The sequence below is a fragment of the Zootoca vivipara genome, chromosome 14 (genome assembly GCF_965207765.1).
Source record: "Zootoca vivipara chromosome 14, rZooViv2.hap1.1, whole genome shotgun sequence".
NCBI lineage: Eukaryota > Metazoa > Chordata > Lepidosauria > Squamata > Lacertidae > Zootoca > Zootoca vivipara.
In genome coordinates, this window is record NC_142597.1 from 37,366,442 (window position 1) to 37,388,441 (window position 22,000).

At 47.8% G+C, this 22,000-nt stretch overlaps 1 protein-coding gene across 1 annotated transcript in view; it reads right to left on the reverse strand.

The window, feature by feature from the left end:
* RAP1GAP2 (RAP1 GTPase activating protein 2) overlaps positions 1–19,704 on the reverse strand; it is a 166,706-nt gene extending 147,002 nt beyond the window's left edge. The window contains exons 1-2 of the mRNA XM_035138755.3: positions 19,591–19,704; positions 10,495–10,530 (exon numbers count right to left, since the gene is read on the reverse strand). Of these exons, the coding sequence (XP_034994646.2) occupies positions 10,495–10,530; positions 19,591–19,634 (80 nt within the window). The 5' untranslated portion in view covers positions 19,635–19,704. The remainder of the gene's footprint in view (positions 1–10,494; positions 10,531–19,590) is intronic.
* Between the last annotated feature and the right edge of the window lie 2,296 nt (positions 19,705–22,000).

A 22,000-nucleotide genomic window follows, 5' to 3' on the forward strand; every position in this document is an offset into this window, starting at 1 on the left:
TTACTCCAAGAGTGGCAGTTAGGGTTGCCACCTGTCCTGTATAATGAATACAGTGGTACCTTGGTTCTCAAACTTAATCCATTCCGGAAGTCCATTCCAAAATCAAAGCGTTCCAAAACAAGGCGCGCTTTCCCATAGAAAATAATGCAAATCCAAAAGAATGCAAACTCCAGACTTTTGTTTAAAAAACCCTAAAAGAGCAATTTAACACCAATTTTATTATCTAACGAGACCACTGATCCATAAAATGAAAGCAATAAACAATGTACTGCAGTTACACAATCAATCCATCAGTAGCTGAACTGGGTTCCACACAGCCACGAAAACAAAAATGCAAAATAGATAGCAAAAACAGACAGACCTCAGCGTAATGCTCAAAACGGAAGCATAACACTCAAAACGGAGCACATTCGGCTTTTGAAAAAAAACTTGGCAAACCGGAAGACTTGCTTCTGGGTTTGCAGTGTTTGGGTTCCAAGTTGTTTGAGGACCAAGGCATTTGAGAACCAAGGTAGTACTGTACAGGATTGTCCTGTATTTCAGTGTAAAAGGCTTTGTCCAGTATTGATACAGTTCTGTCCTGTATTTCAGGTCTTCCTCCCCCCCCCCCTGCCAAGTTAGGGATCCTCTCCAACTGCATGTGCTTGAAAGGGTGTATGAAAGGTCATGTACAGTATTTAAGCTCTGGGTAGCCAAGCACAGACAGATTTATAGATTCGTGTATATGTGTGTGAATGTGCATGTGCATGTGTGACAAATTCCAGAGGGGCCCTCCTGTTAGGCTGCAAGAGATTGTTGGATTGCTTTGAAGTTACTTCAGCAGCAGATGGGGGGAAATTGCCCCCCAACTGCCCTTCCCTGTCATGAATTTTGCCAGAACAAAGGTGGCCACCCTACAGTTTCACAGACACAAGTCATCCAATACAGGAGACTGGAATCTTTTTCCTGCAAAGCCATGCAGACGAGAGAGAGAGAGAGAGAGAGAGAGAGAGAGAGAGAGAGAGAGAGAGAGAGAGAGATTTGAGAACTTCTCCAATTTGAAGTGAGATCAGAAGGCTTGTTAGTGACACCCCTGCCTCCTTTTTAAAATTAGTTTCTATTAAAGATTGTCATGTTACAAAACAAGCAAATAAACAAGGGAAAGTACATAGTGTCGCTTCTTTCTTTCTTTCTTTCTTTCTTTCTTTCTTTCTTTCTTTCTTTCTTTCTTTCTTTCTTTCTCCAAACCTTTATTGGGCATTACAGAAACAGACCATCTTAAGGGATCCATATACAAAATAATAATAATAATATATGTACAAAGAAGCAGTCATATAAGATATATAGTAACAGAAATTTTCATTGGAGTGTCTTCCCACTAAACTGGACCATTCACCACTCTGAGACAGAAACTCAGCTACCTAGGGTTGCCAGACTCAATAGCGGACAGGACTTCCGTGCCTTTAATTGCCCTGCTCTCTTTCGAGTCTGGAAACCTTAACAAGAAACCAGCAGACCCTTTGTTTAATTTCCAAGCAAAGGGTCTGCTGGTTTCTCTTTAAGGTTTCCCGACTCAAAAGAGAGCAGGGCAATTAAAAGGCACAGAAGTCCTGTCGTCTATTGAGTCTGGCAACCCTACAGCTACCCTTGCAGTTACCTCCTGGTTAATATCAGACAGGTAGAACCTGATATTGTCATTGTGCCATGATGTTAAACTACCCAAAGAGGGGGATAACACGCTGATGCAAGAGCCCTCCTAGGTAGGCAGTTCCACAGATAAGTTCCTCTGCATGGTAGTCATCTACCTCAGCTCAGAAGGAAGGGACATTGAGATCTAGGCCTTCAGCAAAACATCTTTCACTTGGGCAATACTAGCATAGCTCTCAACTTTCGGATTTGAAAATAAGGGATCAGCAGCAGCCTCACCTGTCCCGGGGACAGTCTACGGTATATCTAACAATCCAGGATAGCAGCAGGAAACGGCACTGGAATAAGGGAATTTCCAGCAAAAAAAAGGGAGGGTTGCCAATGGGCAATAGGCATCTCCAAAACATCACATCACAGAACATTTCATGGGAGAAGTACAAACGCACACCAGGACTATGCCAGACTTTCGTTATAAGAACTACCATTCAATAACTAGTACCTGAGTTTGCTTTTTTCCTCTTCCCTCCCAGTCCCTTTTCCCTTGTATGTCGTGATATTTTTAAATCATGCAGGCAGAGACTGTCTGGTTTTAACTGATGGCACGTAAGCCACTCTCTGGGAGCCTTTTTGGCTGCAAAGTGGGATACAAATGCTCTGAATTAAAAAAAACCATAAATAATCATTATTATTTATGATAATCAGAATAAATAATAAATAATCATTGGGTTTCTGCACTTGAATTAGATTAAAGGGCTCTGTTGCTCTAGCACAACACTTTTTTACTTTAAAAAAATGACTTTTTAAGTCTTGGAAATGCATTGGAAAGTGTGGGGTGAATGACTAACAGAAAGATGGGTAAACACCCCACAAGCAAATCAGGATGAATGTTCATAGACATATAACTGCCCCATGAACAAATCAGAATGAATGCGCAATGAACCTCTAGGTAAGCTTTGTGGAAGCAAACGAGGACGAACGCTCAATAAACAGAAGGGGTCTATGCTGTGCGACACTCTACCTACCCACTAGTCAATGCTACACCTCTTCCAGCATTCCTAGCACCACACTTGTTGACCAGTGGCCTCTTTTGCCACACAAGGAAGCAAATTAGGAAATGGTGCCCAAATATTCAGCAGCGCTTTGTCTTAATGCTTAGGGGGAGACCCACTTAAGACACAGACAGGAGGGGTGATGGATTGAAATGAAATAGACTTACCAGAGTTCCTTCTGCGATTTTTGAACAATTGAAACAGGGAAACAGATGAGTATCCCTCTCTTTCAGAAGGCTCCTAGCAGGTAGCAAGAGTCAAGCTATCAGGACTTTCTCGCACTGGCTAATTGCAATGGGAAGGGTATATTTCCCTAAACATTTCCCCCCTTTCTTTAATTATGATTATTATTATTAAACAATCAGTCCAGGCAAACTATTCAGGCAGCACTATCTCTCTGTTGCTTTCTCCTATCACGCTCCATATTGTTGTGCTCTTTTGCTCTTAATTTCAAAACCCTCCACAGATACATTCATGGTTACCATAGGAACTAATGAAAACCAAATTAAACTGTAAAGGGGTGTGTGAAGAGACAGACAAATAAAAATAATAACCCAGCTGTGAGTGAATCAACAGAAGAAGCAAAAAAAAAGGTGATAATTTGCTTGTTGGGAGGGGGAGGGTGGAAGCAGGGCAGGGAGGAAAAGATGGGGAGAGAGTGAGAGCAGATAAATTATTGGTCATATAGTTCTGTTTTAGGTAGGGTTCTGTTTGGGGAAATGCAAGGAAGTCGTGTCCCAGTTGTGTCTGTGGAGTTGACATACCTTCCAAGTGCCCTGGGGGGGGGGGGGGGAAACAAGGGACATCCCTTTTTTTTTTCTTGCAAGATCTCAGCGGCCATCTTGGGTGCCTCAAACTTTTGCACTCTCACCCCCCCCCAAAAAGTGCTTTTTCTGAGCCGCGATCTCACGCAGTACGTTTTGGGGCTCTGCAAGAGATTTTGTGCCCCCCCCCCAAAAAAAGTGCTTTTCCAAGACGAGAGCAAAGTGCAGGCCATGTGACTTGCCTGGGAGAACGTCCCAGTTTGGCATTGGGAAAAGTTAGAATGGTATGAGTTTATAGTCCCCACTTCCATTCCACCCACAGCATTAGGGTGGCTAAGAGCAGCAATTGTTAGATTAGTTGTGCAAAAGCCATCTCTGTCTACAATTCCCAGAGTGGTTTCACAATGAATTCCTCTTCCCAGGGAACTCTGGGAATTGTAGTTTTTGGAGGGGAATAGTTGTCTCCTGGCAACTCTCTGCATCCTCGACAACCTATTGTTCCCAGGATTTAGGGGGGGGGGGAGAGATGACTGTTTAAAGTGGTATTATAGTGCTTTAAACTTGAGGTGCAAATGTGCCCTGTTTTTGCCTAATATTGTCCCCAGTCCAGTTGCCCACACAAAACAACAACAAAACATTCCTAAGAAGCTGCTGTTAAACTTGTAGTCCAGGGATGGAAAACATCAGCTATTGTTGGACTGCAACTTCCAGCAGCCCCACACTGTATAGGCCAATGGGCACAGATGATGGGAGTTGTAGTCCAGCAAAACCATGAGGCCCACCAATTCTCTACCTCCTTTATGACAGAGGGTTTTGAGTTGAGCATGGGGGCAGAATTGAGACATTTCCCTGACTCAGGATTCTACAAATTGCAGTTGCCCAGTGAAATGGATTTACTTTCCCTGCTCTCATGATTCTAGATCTTGCCATCACCCCCATCGAAATGGAAAATAGGAAATTGCCTTATAACAGAACTGCCAGCATGAAATAGGAACTCCTTTAAAGAAAATAAAAGGCGTACCTAGCCTCTGCTTGGTTATTTTCCTCAGTACCTGACTTCATCTGTGCTAATCTGTCAGACAATAGTAAACTTGAACACATCACCTAGGAAACATAGGCAGGTGTCTTATACCAGGGATGTACAACACGTCGATCATGATCTACTGGTTGATCCCCTGTGAGGCTTTGGTAGATCGCGGGTGATCTCTGGTCCCCTTTCGGCCCTGGCCCCTCTCCCTGTGCTGGCCTCTATTGTTGCAGACGGGAAGCCTGAGGGGAAGCCTGAGTTTTGAAACAGAGGCTTTTATGTTGTGAGCGATTGGCAGGTTAGTGGCTGGCCCTGTTCCTTCCCCCAATAGTGTGCTTTCCCTCTCCCTTAAAAAAGCTACACAGGTTTGAGGCGATACCCTAAAAAACAGGGCATTTCCCTTCCCTAAAAAAAGCTCAACAAGTTTGAGCTGAATCCCCCCCCCAATGGGGCATTTCCCCTCCTAAGAAAAGCTCAAAAACTCTGAGCTGAACCCCCAAAAAATGGGGGTAGATCACCGCCAGATTTTAAATTTGAAAGTAGATTGCAGTGTCTCTGGAGTTGGCCACCCCTGTCTTATACCATTGGCCCATCTACTTGAGTATTGACCCAGGTTTGGGGCAGGCAGGAAATCTCTCCCAGCCCTGCCTGGAGATGCTGGGGGTTGAACCTGGGACTTGCAAAGCAGATGCTGTAGCTACTGAGCTACACCCCTTCCCCACACTAGATTTAGGACAGGCTCTTTGGTAGGACAAAATAAAGAAAGAACTTCATGAATGGGACTCACTGTCACAAGATTGACCTGTAAGTTGGGGACAATCCAGGCACCATGTTAATTGCATCAATGGCTCTTGAAAAGCAGCCAGTTGAATTTCAAGGTCCAGTTTGCTGGCATCTCTAGTTAAAAGAACCAGGTATTTAGGTGAAGCAGGTCGGAGCAGGGCAGCACTGAGATAGATTGCAAAATAGTTTGTCTTAGCAGAAGGCATCTCTCTCACACACCCTTCCCTGCTCCGACCATAAATAAAAGGAAAGCCGTCATCAGATTGAAATTGTTTTCAAATTCAAATGGCCCAAGAGAACATAGCTCTTTAAAAAAGGGGGGGGTGTTAAGGGCTCTGATTGAGAGGGACAATGCGGAGCAATAGCCCCAAGCCAGGAATGTTATTGCTTTTTTGTTCATTGACTCATCCAGGATGTGACGAAACCAATCTCGACGCAGCAATCACAGGAGGCATCAGACAGCGTTGCCAGCCTGTGCGTCAGCTTAATGAGGAAGAGCTGGCAGTCTGTCAAACTGTCACACAGAGGGCAAATATTGTTCTTGGAGAACCAAAGCATCAAGCGCTGTGCGGGGAGATCATAAAGAAACGTTTGACAGGACATCGATGGCAATCGACTAGATTGTGGAGGGGGAAGCTGTAGCTCTCCGGATGTTGCTGGACTCATTCCCATCATCTCTGAACGTTTGGCCATAGCTGCAGCCCAACAAGATCCCGCGGCTCACAGATCCATCACTGGATGGAGAACAGGCAGGGGAAGCAAGCAGGCGGAGGCGCTGACTTGCGCCCAGGATTGAGGGGGCCCGGTGTGCAGCATGTGTCGTTGTTGTTGTTTTATTAGAAGAATTTCATTTATAGAAAGATACAGTGGCAAAAGAAAAAGAGTGAGTGAGAATGAAAAAGAGGCGGGCGGGGGGATACTGTTACACTTCCCTACATTAGTATACAGCTATGTATAACCTTATTATCCTAATAAAATAAATAAAAAATTCCTTCAGTAGCACCTTAAAGACCAACTAAGTTTTTATTTTGGTATGAGCTTTTGTGTGCATGCACACTTCTTCAGATACACTGAAATAGGAGTCCCCAGGCGCTTATGTAGAGAAGGGGTGGGGAGGGGAGGGGGTATCACTCAGAAGGGTGGTGGAAGTGGGTGATGGACCACCCTTCTGAGTGATACCCCCTCCCCTCCCCACCCCCTCTCTACATAAGCGCCTGGGGACTCCTATTTCAGTGTATCTGAAGAAGTGTGCATGCACACGAAAGCTCATACCAAAATAAAAACTTAGTTGGTCTTTAAGGTGCTACTGAGGGAATTTTTTTATTTTACTTCGACTCAGACCAACACGGCTACCTACCTGTAACCTTATTATCCTAATACACACATGTGATGTCATGTGCGTGTTGAGCACTGTGCGCAAGACGTCACATCATTGGGAGGATGCTGGGCACAGAGCCCCTGGCTTCAATGGCCAGTGGCTCCTCCTCTCTTGCGCTCAGAAGGAGACGGCCACTGAAGCCACGCTCCACTCGGCTCCGCGCTTAGCCTCCTCCATCCCGTCAACATTGAGGGGGCCCAAGAGACCTTGACCCTATAGAGTTGGTGCCAGTGCAACCAACCCAGGTACTGACAAGCTGGGGATATTTGGGGGTCGCAGAACCAGACAAAGTCAAACTCAATCTTCTACAACCCCGAGGAGCTCCAGATATCCTTGGACTACAGCTCCCATCCTCCCTGTGCAACGGCCATTGTGGCTGTAGCTCATGGGAGCTTGAGTCTTAACAACATCAGGAAGGGACCTTGTTGGGAAAGGGTGGTCTACCTTGATGCAGAAGTTGATGAAACAAATTGCTACAACAGAGGGTTGGGAAATGCTCTCTAGGTGTGTTCTGCTTTGCAGAGGACAGTCCTCTGTGTGAAAGGCTGCTCGGTCAAACTCCCCCACCCCCTTCAAGACCACTTGAGAATTTGCTGAGGGTCCTGGAGGACCGATCAATGATTTTTCTGCTGGTTGCTTGGCAATTCTAATATGCTATGCCAGGTGCTAAGTTGCTGTCATGGTCCTGAATGAACCTGTTCCAGGCTTTCGGAACCTCTGTTCGAGAGTGTTCCTTTCTTGTTCCCACAAAGCAAAAACTGTATGATTCCTACAGCCTACTGCCCAAGCCTCACTTCAAATGGGAAAGGGCTGAATTGAATATAATTGTTCAGAACATGAATCACCTCGGCCTTCGGAAGGGGGCTGCAGGAGGTGGAGGATGGCGAGAGAAATAACCAGGCATACAGAGATTAAAAATAGTGCAGCGGCAGAAATGAAAACAAAACAGAGGCAGAAGGCAGCATTCCGGTTTCCCCTTACCCGCTTGGAGTTGCCAGGATCTGGCAGCATCTATGGCTACAAAGAGAAGATGCATTTGGTCCATGGCGAGAGCAATTTCTCCTTCCCGGGTCTACATAGGAAGCTGCCTTATATGGAGTCAGTCTCAGCGGTCCATCTAACTCATTTTTGTCTACAATGATTAGCAGTGATTGTGCAGGGTTTCCAGACAGGGAGTCTTTCCCAGCCCTACTTTGAGATGCAACCAGGGATTGAACCGGGGACCCTCTGCATGCAAAGCAGATGCTGTAACCACTAAGCTACACAACCCTTCCCATCCAGACTCATGTTCTCTGGCCTCAATCCTCCCTGTGGCTCAGAGGAGGCAGCGGCATCATCTGGAGAAGGGTTGTCTACAATTCTGAGAACGTTCCAGGCCAAAGGATGCGGCTTACCCAACTCAGCAGACACCGAGGGCAGCCCAGGATGCAGTCCTCACCACCCCAAAGCCATAGAAGTCAATGGATGCAAAATCAAGCAATAGCCGGCCAAGAGCTCCTCAGGATGGAGGCATGTTAACAGCAGGTCCAGACCAACCAGATTTCAGTAGACATGAGTTCCAGTCAGCACCTGTGCTAATGATCTGTCCAAGGTCCTGAAAGACCATGCTTTTTGCCTTCACGGATCCTAATCACTCTGCTCCTTGACCCTGTCCTATCAGAAGTGACTGCCATAAGAACACCAGAAGAGCTCTGCTGGATCAGGCCAGAGGCCCATCTACTCCAAGACTCTGCTCTCATGGTGGCCAACCAGAAATGAACCTGGAGAGGGGGAAGACTGCAAGCAGGTCCTGTGCCCAGCAACCCTCTCCTCACCTGCAGATCCAGCACCTTGCTGCCTCTGACAGTGGAAGGAAAAAATTGCCATTGTGGCCACTGACCATTATCGTTGTGCTGCTCCAAGGGTAACCCAAGAGGTGAGGTCCAGGACTGGTCCAAAGTCTAAGGAATCAATGAGTGGTCAGTCTGATGAAGCTGAGGCAGGTTACAGGGCAGGAAACTAGGCGAGGCCAGGGGCAGGATCTGGCAAGAAGCAATGTTGCTCCCGCAACCTGGGTCTGGGTCTGACCGCCTTTTATCTCTGACGAGGTAATGGCCGTTCCCGATCCCCTGATGACTCACCACCCTGCCTCGCCTGAAGGTGAGCACTCCTCCTGCGAGTACTCAGGTCTCGCCTCCTCTCAGCCCTGAGTCTCTGCAGCTTGGGAGATGCCGGAGGGTTACTGGACCTAGGAGCCACCTCAGCCTCTCCTGACTCAGCCGGTAGTGGACCAGTTGTCGGCAATGAGGTATTCTCAGCACCTGAAGCCAGGACAGGCTCAGGCCCCTGACTCGGCCCACCTGGTGCTTGTTGCAGGGGAACCTGAGCAGACTGAGGCTCTTCAGGAACAGGCCCCAGACTAGGTTCAGCTGATGTCCACGGCAGAGGATCCGGTGCAGACTGAGCCTCCTCCGGTTCCGAGTCCGAGCCTGAGTCCCAGGCCATCACAATCGTCCATGAACTTGCCTTTTTAAGCCCTCTTTTAAAGCCAGCCAAGGCATCTTGAACACTACTGCTCTGAGATGCTCTTTGTGGGCTTCCCAGTGGGCATCTGGTTGGCCACTGTGAGAACACAGTGCCTGATACTTAAATAGGATTTGGCCATCACACACACATGCAAAATGGCCCAAAGGAAAACCATGCTTCCAAATTCCACCCTTGGAGCTAGGAACCTTGTTTGCCAATAGTTTTCCATTGTTTCGGACAAGCGACCTTCCCAGCTCCCCTTGGAGATGTAGGGCATTGACCCTGGGACCTTCTGCATACAAATGCAGCTATAGCCCTTCCCGGAGCTAAAAGGTAAAGGTAAAGGGACCCCTGACCATTAGGTCCAGTCGTGACTGACTCTGGAGCTGCGCGCTCATCTCACATTATTGGCCGAGGGAGCCGGCGTACAGCTTCCAGGTCATGTGGCCAGCATGACAAAGCCACTTCTGGCGAACCAGAGCAGCACACGGAAACGCCGTTTACCTTCCCGCTGTAGCGGTTCCTATTTATCTACTTGCATTTTGACGTGCTTTCGAACTGCTAGGTTGGCAGGAGCTGGGACCAAGCAACGGGAGCTCACCCCGTCACAGGGATTCGAACCGCCGACCTTCTCATCAGCAAGCCCTAGGCTCAGTGGTTTAACCACAGCGCCACCTGGGTCCCCTGAGCTACTTTGTGTCTATCAAGGACATTGTTGAAAGCACTAGTGGCAGTTCACTTCCTTGGGCAAATAGCAAATAGCAGGTAGAGATGTCTGAGAGTTCCAGTGAAAATGGAAAACGGAATAGAAGTTCCTGCCGTTCACATGTGAATCTGTGGTCAGAAATGAAAACAAGTGGTTTCTTTTCTCCCATTGTTCTGACATTTCCTTCACATCGAAATGAACTTAAGTTACGTAAATGGTTCCTCTTCAACTTGTGTTGAAGCGCAGACAGCAAGGCAAATAACATAGTATTTGGTAGAAACTGAAGTGGAATGGATGGAGCAGTGATTGTAAGGAATACGAGTTGGAACGGAAAGTGCTGCTTCCTTACAACTACACCGCGCCCCCTCCAATTTCATTTCAGTTTGTTTTTATGTAAACAAAGACAAAAGAAAGTAAGGCACAACTGACCGAGTAACAACTATCCAGCTATTTCGTTGGGACCACTTATAAAAAAAGCTTCCGTCAAGTCCAAGAGCATAAGATCACCTGCTGTTTTCCAGCTTTGCAAGCATATCAGAGATGAAAGAGAAGCAAGGTAAGAGGGCATCATAAGCCTCCCAGAAAACTTATTATCACACGGGATGCTAACCAAGCAGTGTAAAGAATGAAATAAATAGAATAATCAATTAACTCACTTGATCTTCAGGCTCGCAAGCATGGTTTTGTCGATCCTGGAAAAGATGAGGGGTGGGGGAGAGAGAATGTTAAGCAGATTGTTCTTCTTGTTACTTTTATTGATAAGATACCCCACATTTCCTGCATTTTTGGCCGAAAAGCAGGCCCCGTGGTATGTATTCTGACACCACACCTACAAGGGTAGGAAATAGGAATGGGTCTTCAATTCATCATCCTTAAAAACATTTTTTAAAAAAAATCAAGATTTGAGGGTTGTTGTTGTTTTAAGATCCAGTTTCTAGTTCATAGAACCAATGGGATATGAATGAAAAATATGGGAAGAATTGAAAGCAACCATCTCGCAAGCTTGATATTCGGAAGCAATGGATAGGATTTCCAAAGGCCACCCAGTTTTCAAAAATCTTAATAGGGATGAAATCCTGCCCGGGTATCAATCTCATTTATAATTCTGTGCTTACTTCAAAGGAGGCATCTGTAGGATTGTATTGTTGCAGAGTACCCCCTACAGTTGTTTACTCAGAAAGCCATCCCATAATATTCAGTTGAGTCGACTCCCAGTGACTGTGTGTGTGTGTGTGTGTGTTTGTGTGTGTAGGACTGCAGTCTTATATTAGTTAAGACAGAGTTACAGGTGAATAGAAAGAAAACATTCTGGGACAACCCAGTCAGATGGGCAACTTATAATTGTTGTTATTGCTGCTGCTGCTAGGGCAAGGATACCTGTGGCCTTCCAAATGTTGCTGGACTCCAATCCCAGCATCATTGACAATGGGCTTTGTTGGCTGGGGGTGATGGGGTTTGGAATCCAGTAACCTCTGCTAAGCCGCAGGTAGGTTTGGGGGAGAAATTCAGTCGAGTTCACATCTCAAGCCAAAACTACCAAATTTGCACTTTCCAAACAGCTGTCCTTCAAACTTTGCACTTCTCTGAATTTTGCAATGCCGTTCTCCAGCCAAGTAACGCATACATATACTGGGGTATAAAGTGTGCATATAAGTACATATATCTGTGCGAAATAGCAACATGCTGTATAGTAGGGAACACTGCTTTGCCCAAAACAAGTGTGTTTATTAGGCAAAATGGAATACCTGCATGTGTTGATTAGTAGCAATTTGCACTAGAGTATTGATGATTTTTCATGAGGACTTCTTTTTAAGCAGGGGGGGGGGCACAGACTGATGTGGAAATGTGAAGAAGTAGGCTTAAGGTTGGAGAGAACAGTAACAGATAGATTTCCTCATCCAGCCCAGTTTCTCCAGCCCATTTTAGATATTGTGTTGCATGTCTCCTGGCAGCGAGAAATAAAGCAGAAGGCCTCTGAGATTTTTCTTTATTTTTTATTTTTAAAAAAACATACCTGTGGGTGGTTGGCTCTGAGTCCTTGTATTAAAATAGCTTTTTAAAAAAATCTGCCATCTCAATACATTTCCAGCACCTTTTACTCAAAGCTTCTTCTTCTTCTTTTTACACAACCACATAAACACAAAAATAAAAATGATCTAACCAATCGAACCAGGCTGCAATCCCACACACAGGAATACTACACACAGCTCCCATGCTGGTCTTGTCTCCTTTGAGACCCATTTAAGATGGACACCTTCCCTACATCTTGTTGTAACATATTGCATTATTTCGCTTCGCACTGTTGCTGGTTTTTCTAGTTTCTAAAATGGCTTTCGAGACTGTGTGTGTTTGTGTGTGCACGCCTGTGCATGGTGAGAGAATCCTTGTTGGATGAACATTTTTATAGACGAAAAAGAGTTCGGGGAGTTATAGAAAGAACAAGGCTGTTGTCCTCCTTATGAAACGACGAAGCAAATGAAAGATTTGTAGTGCAGAATTACAGTTTAGATTTCACAGCAGTGGACCCGTGGGTTGGTGCATGGGTGTACCCAGCGAGGGGCAGGGGGGCAGCTGCCCCCCCAGAAGCAAAAAAAAATTAAAATGGTTATACAGTGATGAAACGAAACAAAATTAAGTAGGGCGATGGCGAATAATCAGTTGTTTACCACACTGAAATGGTGTAAAAACCGAGAAGTATCTAGAGCCACCTAGCGACTGGTAGAGGAATCTATGTCAGCCAGCCATTGGGATTCAAGGGAGGGAGAGGTCTCTAGCGGGCTCTAGCAGAGAGAAGAGGGAATCTTCTAGAGGGGTCTAGTGAGTTCCGCATCACTAAACTGAGCCGCCCGCTATTAGTTTACCTTCTTGTTTACATTTAGAAGACATCGAGGCTGCCTAAATGGATATAAGAAACTGGTTCCAAAAAGGTAAGTTAAGTAATTTCTGTAGAAAATTAAATTTTAAAGGTTAAAGACCTGGCTCAGAAGTACAATGGGAGAGGACAGACTGACTGGGTTGTGTTTGATGAGCGTCCATCAGAAATTCTTCAAGGAAAATCAGGACTGGATTGAAATGAAAGTTTTGAACAAGTTTTCTTCAAACCCAAGAAAAATGATATTAGTATAAGACATGTAACTAGAATAAAAATAAAAATAAAAATTCAAGCAAATAATTGTAATAACTACCGTAATAAAGCACTACTATAATTATAATTTAATTTTAATATATATAATATATAATTTTATAATTAAAATTATAATATATAATTTTCTTAAAATTTTGGTTTCATTCGCCTTTTCCGTGCTGAAATGTCACAACCTGAACGACCATGGCTTGCCCCCCCCCCCCCCAGTTTAGATCCTGAGTACGCCCCTGGGTTGGTGGGTGGGGATATCTGCTGCTAGCTGCCGTTTCTTCACCCGAGAAAACCTAGATCACCCACAGGAAGCCAGAGTTTCACTCTGACCAAGCTGAAGGGAAGGGAGGGGTTGTTTTCATCAACAGCCCTGACGGGGGTGGCCTGCGAATGCACAAAGTCTTTTGCAGGTGGCCTAGAAGAGTCACATTAAGGCCATATTTGAGGCCATACATTTAAAGCCACTTTAAACAGCCATTGCTTCCCCACCAAAGAATTATGGGAACTGCCACTTGTTATAGGTGCCCAAGGGTTGCGAGGAGGCCCCTATTCCCGCCACAGAGCTGTACAATCCCCATAGTTCCCTAGGAAGAGGTTAAACCCCTCTGGGAACTGTAGCTCTGGGAGGATGCCAAAGGACAGCTGAATGCTAGTTTCCGTATTGGTTCAAGAAGCGCAGATCAAGTAGTTTCTCGTAAAAATGCAAGCAAAACTGAATCTTTCTCCAATGAGGCTGAATGTAGGAAGATCCCAGAGAGATAAGTCACTTCATCATAACTTAAAGTAAGGAATTTGCTGCACTGCCACAAGATACAGCAATGACCATCGACTTGGATAGCTTTAAAAGAGGAGTAGGCAAATGCTAGCCATAATGACTGCTCCACACATTAAATGGGGGTGGGTGACCTTTGCGTGGTCAAGCGCAGCCCCCTGATCCCAGAGGGCGACTCCCTGGTAGTTCGGGGCTGGGGAGGATAACGCCCAATGGCTGAGCCAAGGTCTCCCTAATAAGGTTGTGGCAAATTTGAATCCCATAGCATGTTGTCTTGCGTCAATATTCTGCTCAGGGGGTCACCTGGGGTTTGGGGGACTCCGTCTGTCCACGCAATGGCTATGTAGTAGTTCCACTACTAGAGACAGCGTGTCTTCAAGCACCAATTTCTGGGGAGCATGGATGGGGAGCGGGGTCTTTGGGGGTTTGTGAGAAAAGGATACTGGATTATATCTAGCAGGGATCTTTGATCTGACCCAGAAGAGCTCTTTGAATTGTCCTTACTGGTGGCTGATTCCCATTGGGAAGGCAGGGAGGCCAACAGTAGGTGGCGCCAGAGACAATGGCAAGCAGAGCCAACTCATTGTCCCCACCCTCCTCCTCCCTGCTGGGTTTTACAAAGGCAACACTGAGACTTAAGGAGGAGAGAGATGACCGGAAGGGCCAACCCTCTCCCCCCTACCGCCAGCTGGTTGGAAGTAAGTAAGGAGGTGGGCAGGGAGGGGTAGCTAAGCACCTCCACTGCCTTGTGCATTGCCTGTCCTGTGCAGGCCCAGAAATCAATGCTAAAAGCACTAAATTTCTCACGGTAATGGGTGTGACCAACCACTCCACCCAGACAAAGGCACATTTAGCAAGATAGCCAAGATAAGAGCTATTCTGCCAACCGCTTCCTTTCCAGTAAACACACAGAGACAGACTTTCCTGTGCTTGAACTCAGCACTCGAGAATACTGTGCATTTGCAGCCAACCCGCTGGTTCATAGGTCTGAGCTACTCTGGTGCAAGTTCCCATGCTGACGGTTGCTCTTTTTTTTTCACTCGTCCCCTTCCCTTAATTTAGTGATGGTTCATTTTATATATTTCTAGGTTATCTATTAAGGCAAAAGCATTCTCAAGGCAGCTTGCATGCAAAAGATAAAATACAAGATAAAGGACCACAGTAGTGGAGTAGTTGTCTCCTTCTCCTTCTCCTTCTCCTTCTCCTTCTCCTTCTCCTTCTCCTTCTCCTTCTCCTTCTCCTTCTCCTTCTCCTCCTCCTCCTCCTTCTCCTCCTCCTCCTCCTCCTCCTCCTCCTCCTTCTTCTTCTTCTGCAGGAACTCATCATGACTACTAAACAGCCAGCCTGAAATACGAACCTCTTCAAAGAAAAGGAAAGATGTCTCCAGACCCGGCTTGATCATCTTCATCATTCCCTAACTTCCTCTGTGCTAATCTTTCAAACAATAGCAAAACTCAGACACATCACCTAGGAAACATAGGCAGCTGCCTTATCCTGAGTCAGACCTTTGGTCCATGAAGCTCCGTACTGTCTACACTGACTGATAGAAGCTCTGCAGAATTTCTGACAGGCTCTTCTCACAGCTCTAGACAGCAACGCCAGAGATTGAACTTGGGACGTTTTGCATGCAAAGAAGTTGATGAAGTGGTTTGTAGCCAACATGCAATAAAGTAGTGGTGACCTTCTCATGTTCAATGGCAAATGGGTGGGCCGGCACCACTGGTGGAAGGGGCTTAAGTCACTGTGAGCAAACCCCCCCCCTTTTCTCTGTGTGTCCCTATAGTTCCTTCTCCTTTTCCCCCAACATGAATCAGGCTCTTCCCTTTTTAATAGCATTACAAAATGGAAGCGTGGCAGGTCATGGGTTGTAACCAATGCTAGCCCTACTCATTGAAGCAGATGGGCATGGCCAACTTGACTCCATTAATTTCACTTGGTCTACTCAGAGTAAAACTTCATTGGATACAACCCTAGGCCTAGAATCATAGAGTTGGAAGAGACCACAAGGGCCATCCAGTCCAACCCCCTGCCAAGCACGAAACACCATCAAAGCATTCTTGACATATGCCTGTCAAGCCTCTGCTTAAAGACCTCCAAAGAAGGAGACTCCACTACACTCCTTGGCAGCAAATTCCACTGTCGAACAGCTCTTACTGCCAGGAAGTTCTTCCTAATGTTTAGGTGGAATCTTCTTTCTTGTAGTTTGAATCCATTGCTCCGTGTCCGCTTTCTCCCTCCTCTATATGACATCCTTTTATTTTTTTGAACATGGCTATCATATCACCCCTTAACCTTCTCTTCTCCAGGCTAAACATACCCAGCTCCCTAAGCCGTTCCTCATAAGGCATCGTTTCCAGGCCTTTGACCATTTTGGTTTCCCTCCTCTGGCCTATTGTCTAAAGACAGACACACCGAAAGCACAGTGGCTTGAGGTGTATCTGTGATCAAAACTTTCAAGTTTTGCATTTGAAAACGGTGAGTGCCCGAGAAATGTAATTCAAGCTCCTGAGCATTTTGTTTCCTTGGACAATGAAATGTCTCGGCTCCGTGGCAGAGCATGTCCCTTAGGGGGGAATGTCCCATGTTCAATTAGGGACAGGCAAATCTGCCAGTTTCGGGATTTCTCCATTACACATTTTCACAACCGTATGTTCATTTCATCAAAGCTCCATATCAGTTTGTGAATTATTATTATTATTTCAAGTCCTCATGGAAACCCATCAGCATTTGAGTGCAAATCCCTCCTAAAACAACACATTTCTGTCTGCAGTTTTGCCTGACATGCAGTTTTTTTTCAAAGCAGATTTCCCTAATGGAATGCCTTCTTTGTGTGTTATTTTCACGAACGCCTCCATTGCATTGCCTTGCACAGTTTCCCCTGGTGTATACATTTACTTGGGCCGAGAACTGCACTGCAAAATTCAGAGAAGTGAGAATGTCAAAGGGCAGGCGTGTTTCCGGTATTGTTCTGGAATGTGAGAATCAGGTAGGTTCGCATTTAAAAGTGAACAGAATCAAATTCCTCACCCATCCTCAAGTTCATCTCCTGACCTCTCCAGGCAGAGCTGGAGAAAGGACTTGCCTAGGTTCCTGGAGTGTCCATGTAAATTCTCCAGGTATGATCATTGTTGTGGAACTGTTCCGTCCCCCGTGGAATTTGGGACGGGAGGAGACATAGGAACCAGACCATTGGTCAATCTACTTTAGTACTGTCCACACTGGCTGGCAGCAGCTCTCCAAGATTTCAGGCTTGAATCCCAGCCCTACCTGGAGGTGCCAGGGATCGAACCTGGGACCTCCTGGATGTGAGGCAGACACTTTGCCACTGAGCTATGTGACTTACAGGCATTGTCTACGACACAACAGTCATATTTTACCCCCAAAGAATATTGCTGGGCGTGACAGGAAGTGGTGGTGAGCCTTCTTCTGTTCTTCGGTGATTAAGAAAGGGGGGGGAACCCCTCGGTTATCTTTAAAAAGAGTAGCCAAACAAACATCTGAAAAGTCGTCGTCCCCCCCCCCCACTGCCAAATATTCAGCTGAGGCTCATCACTAGTGTAGACAGCAATGTGCAAGATGAGACAAAGCCCAGTTTTGAAACAAGGAAGCTTCCTCTGTTCCTTCTGAAGAAGAACAATGGGGAAGAGGCAGAGGTCAGTAGTAGATCGCTGTCTTTGCATGTAGCCAGGCCCGTCCTAGCCATAGAGGCTAGTGGCGCGGAGAACCACGGCACCGGGCGCTGGAGGGCGCTGGAAGGGCGCCAAGTGAGCGCAGGGTTCCGGCGATCTGGCCAGGACTGCGCTCCTTCTCCGAGAACTCCGCGCTGCGCCTCCTTCTCGTTTCCCCAGCTCTGGGTTCCGCTCAGTCGAGCTTCTCCACCAGCGCGCGCACAGCACCCAAGCAGCTCTTGCTGGTCCCGTGGTGCGCACTCTGGTGACGAAGCATGACTGAGCGGAACCCAGCGCTGGGGAAACGAGAAGGAGGCGCAGCGTGGAGTCCTCAGAGGTGGCCTCCCGCTGCTGCCGCAGTCCGCTTGACACTCCCGGGCCCTTGGAGAGGCGCTGGAGGGGGGCGCTGGAGGGACCTAGCGCCAGGGCGCTGGGTGGGCTTAAGACAGCCCTGCATGTAGCCCTTATCAGGGTCAGTCCCCAGCATCTCCAGGCGGAGCTAGGAGAGACTCTGACAGTGGTGCAGGGTAGGAGGGCAGCAGTGGCCATGGCCCTGAGAGCAAATTCTGAAGGGCGCAACTGGGCCGCAGCAATCCCAAAGGTGCTGCGAGACTGGGAGGGAGGGAGGGAGGTGGCTCCCTTTTTTGGCCCAGCAATGCATGGCGCAGATGTCTCCTGGGCAGCCGGGTGGGCCGCGAGTGGAGAGTGGATGCAACCGGCCAGGCCCTCCCCTGCTAGAGTGGAGCCCCCTCTCGCTGCCTGCCCCAGCATGTTTCTGAATACCAGTGGCTGGAAACTGCAGGATGGGCGAGTTGCACTTTGTGCTGCCCATAACTAACTGCCTAGGCACAGGTAGGCAATGTGGCGGCTTCACGATGTGCTTGGACTCCAGTTCCCATCCAACCTAGTCAACATGGCAAGCCGACAGGGATGGTATTAGTTGGAGGGCATCCTGTTGGCTTAGGGGCTTCCCATAGGGGCATCTGGTTGGCTGCTGTGAGAACAATATGCCAAACTAGATGGGCCACTGGCCTGATCCAGCATTAAGGGGGTCAACAGAATTGGGATGGGTCAAGCCTTCCGTGCAAAATCCAAGGATTCTCCCTCTACCCTTTGTTGAAAGAGGTGGGCAGGGTAGCTACCAAAAGCCGCTGCATCACAAAGGATATCTCTCTCTCTCTCTCTCTCTCTCTCTCTCTCTCTCTCTCTCTCTCTCTCTGTGCTCAAAGATCAGGGTCTCCTTCCGCTTCCTTCCACCTTCCCTCTTTCAGTGCCAAAGATAAACACTCACAAACTTATGCAGAAAAACCTCAACATCATACTGATCAGGGTAATGTGTGCACATTTGGGCCACACGGTGTTAAGTCCGCCTGAATGTGAGGATGTATTTCAGACGTGTGTGTGTGTGTGTGTGTGTGTGTGTGTGTGTGTGTGTGTTATTGTGCTGGATTTACTGAGTACAATGCGAGCACTTCTCCCCTGGAGTCCAACCCCCCTTGTTGCACTGCATTCATTACCTGTTGTGTTATGGAACGGTGGCTTTTAGATCAATATACTGGCACATCGCACTAAATTTTGAAGGATAGGAAAGAACTGTGTGCTTGAATACCAGCACAAATTTCATCCTGGGGAAATTGACGACGCAAAACTCCCCCATTTTTCTGGATCAACAAGGTTGCAAACAGATTTTGTCTGGAAGCAAATAACATGGAAATGAGTGCTGTGCTCCCACTAGATTCCACTAGTTTTCTGTGCTATGTGAAAGATAACTTAAAGCACAGAAACATTAGGAAAATGGCATAAAGTGCTGTCTGAAAGCTTCTCGGTAATGGGGATATTTATGGACAGAAATGCAGACAGATTCCCCCCCCCCCAGCACCTAAACCTCTGGTACAGACAACACAAACTGAACACTTTGTCAAAACAAACAGAATTCTGAAATTCTAAACAAATCATAGAATTGTAGAATTGGAAGGGATCCTGAGAATCATCTAGTCCACCCCCTGCAATGCAGGAATATGCAGCTGTCCCATACAGGGATCGAACCTGCAACCTTGGCGTTATCTGCACCACGCACTAACCAACTGTGCTACCCAGGCTCAAATGGGCCAGAAAGACGCCAGGAGGATCTCCCTCGGCAGCCTCAGCTCTGCAAAGCAAATGAAGACAGACCCACCATCCGTAGCCTCCAAAGGAGACACTCCGCTTTCTCTGAAACATAGTGACCGCTGCTTCTGGCTCCTGGTGCTGTGACCTGCTCTTATTCCTGGGAAGGGCTGCTTGCTTGCTTGCTCGCTCACTCGCTCACACAGAGGCAGAACAACCGGGGAGACACATATTTCAAAGGGTGTTTCTTAAACTGCAGCTATATGTTGTATCCTTCTGCACGTGAAGGAAACCGCTGTGACCACTTCCTGCCCCAAACGCCTCTGCGATTCTCGATTAAGGAGGTGCTGTCCCTCCCCTCTGGGAAATAGCATGCCCAGTTATTTATTTTCTTTTGTGTGCCTCGTAAAACTTGGTTTCTTTTTCTTTCTTTCTTTCTTTGTCCTCCCTCTGCTTCTCATTCCTTTAACACAGTGGTTTTCAAGCAGTGCGGCGTGGCACCCTGGGGTGCCCTGAATGAGGGTCAGCGGTGCCGCGGGCAACACTGGCCTCCGTCCCTCTTTCCTTCCCTCCCTCCTCTGATGCCCTCTCACGTCTCTGCCTCCCAAAGGCTTGCACAGCTGTTTATTGCAGCAGCCCTGGCTATAAACTCTGCAGGTGAATGGTGCCTCTAGGAGGGCCCTCTCTTTGGGGTGGTGGGCAGCTCAGAGACCAGGGGTGGTGGCATCAGCTGCTCAGAGGACTCCCAAGTAGAGAGGGGAGAGGAGAGGAGGCTGAGGGAACACTCCACAAGGGAGGGTGTTCAAAAAAGGATGACAGGCTGCCAACTCTGCAGGCAGGGGCTGACAGAACTGGATTCCGCAGCCCAACAGGGGTTGCACAGAATGAATGTAGTTGGTCAAGGGAGCCGTGGACCTGAAAAGGTTGAAAACCTCTGATTTAACAGATTTGGGGCTTGGCAACCGGTCAGCATAAGTGGATTCTCTGCACCCTTACATCTGCAAAAAAAGATTGAGATTGATACATTGGAAGGCTATGACGATCTTTTCACCTGGCTGCAATGTGTCCCTGAACAGCAACTTTATCCCCTGTGTGGAAGACAGAGAGGAGAGTGTGAATGTAGGGAGAAACGTGCCTGTTGCTCCACCCACCTCGGCCTCTGTCCCCGCCCACCACTGGCGTGTGGCTCCCAGAAGCTTGCCCAGACAGCATATGGCCCTCAGGCTCAGGCTGACAAGTGTTCCCCACCCTGGGTGTAGACAGATGCACAGTAACGTCTTAAGGGTATCCAGCGCCATGGTGCAAGAATCCTCCGCAGTAGCACGCGGCTGAGGTGCGGAGATGGAGGATGGTGGAGCCTTGCAGGGGGCTGGCCTGGGCGCAGAGCCCACCTCCCGCAGAGGGGGCTGCTCGGCCTCCCACCCTGGACTGGCCCCTCCGTGGCACCTCCCTCCAGCGGCCACTCCGGGACGTAGCGGTGGCGCACAGCCATTGAGCTTCCTCCATGAAGCAGAATCAGCGAGACTCCTGCCTAGGGTGGCAGCAGGCGTGTGGTGCCACTCGAGGCAGGAGTCTCACTGATTCTGCTTCATGGAGGAAGCTCAATGGCCACGTGCTACTGCCACCGTGGGGAGTGGGGGGGCGCCGGCAGCAGCTGCTCCCTGACAGTGCCGTTCGGCGCCCCTTCCGCGCCCCTGGTGGCCAGGCGCCCTGGCGCCTTGTGCCACCCAGCCCGGCCCTAGAGACGGCCCTGCAGATGCATTTCTGCAGCTCACAACACAGGGCAGCATATGCTCCAAAATTCCACCCATAACAATCAGGACACTGGCCTCGCGCTTCTTTCTCAAAGCCCTGTAAGTGCTTGCTGGCTTTGAGAAGGCGACAGGAGGGCTCCAGGAGCCTGTCAGAGCCTCCCACCTCCTTCCCAAAAGGCCATTCCACAGCCAGCATGAAAGAGGGGTTGTTGTTTAGTCGTTTATGACCCCATGGACAAGAGCACGCCAGGCACTCCTGTCTTCCACTGCCTCCCGCAGTTTGGTCAAACTCATGTTCGTAGCTTCGAGAACACTGTCCAACCATCTCGTCCTCTGTCGTCCCCTTCTCCTTGTGCCCTCAATCTTTCCCAGCATCAGGGTCTTTTCCAGGGAGTCTTCTCGTCTCATGAGGTGGCCAAAGTATTGGAGCCTCAGCTTCAGGATCTGTCCTTCCAGTGAGCACTCAGGGCTGATTTCCTTCAGAATGGATAGGTTTGGTCTTCTTGCAGTCCATGGGACTCTCAAGAGTCTCCTCCAGCACCATAATTCAAAAGCATCCATTCTTCGGCGATCAGCCTTCTTTATGGTCCAGCTCTCACTTCCATACATCACTACTGGGGAAACCATAGCTTTAACTATACGGACCTTTGTCGGCAAGGTGATGTCTCTGCTTTTTAAGATGCTGTCTAGGTTTGTCATTGCTTTTCTCCCAAGAAGCAGGCGTCT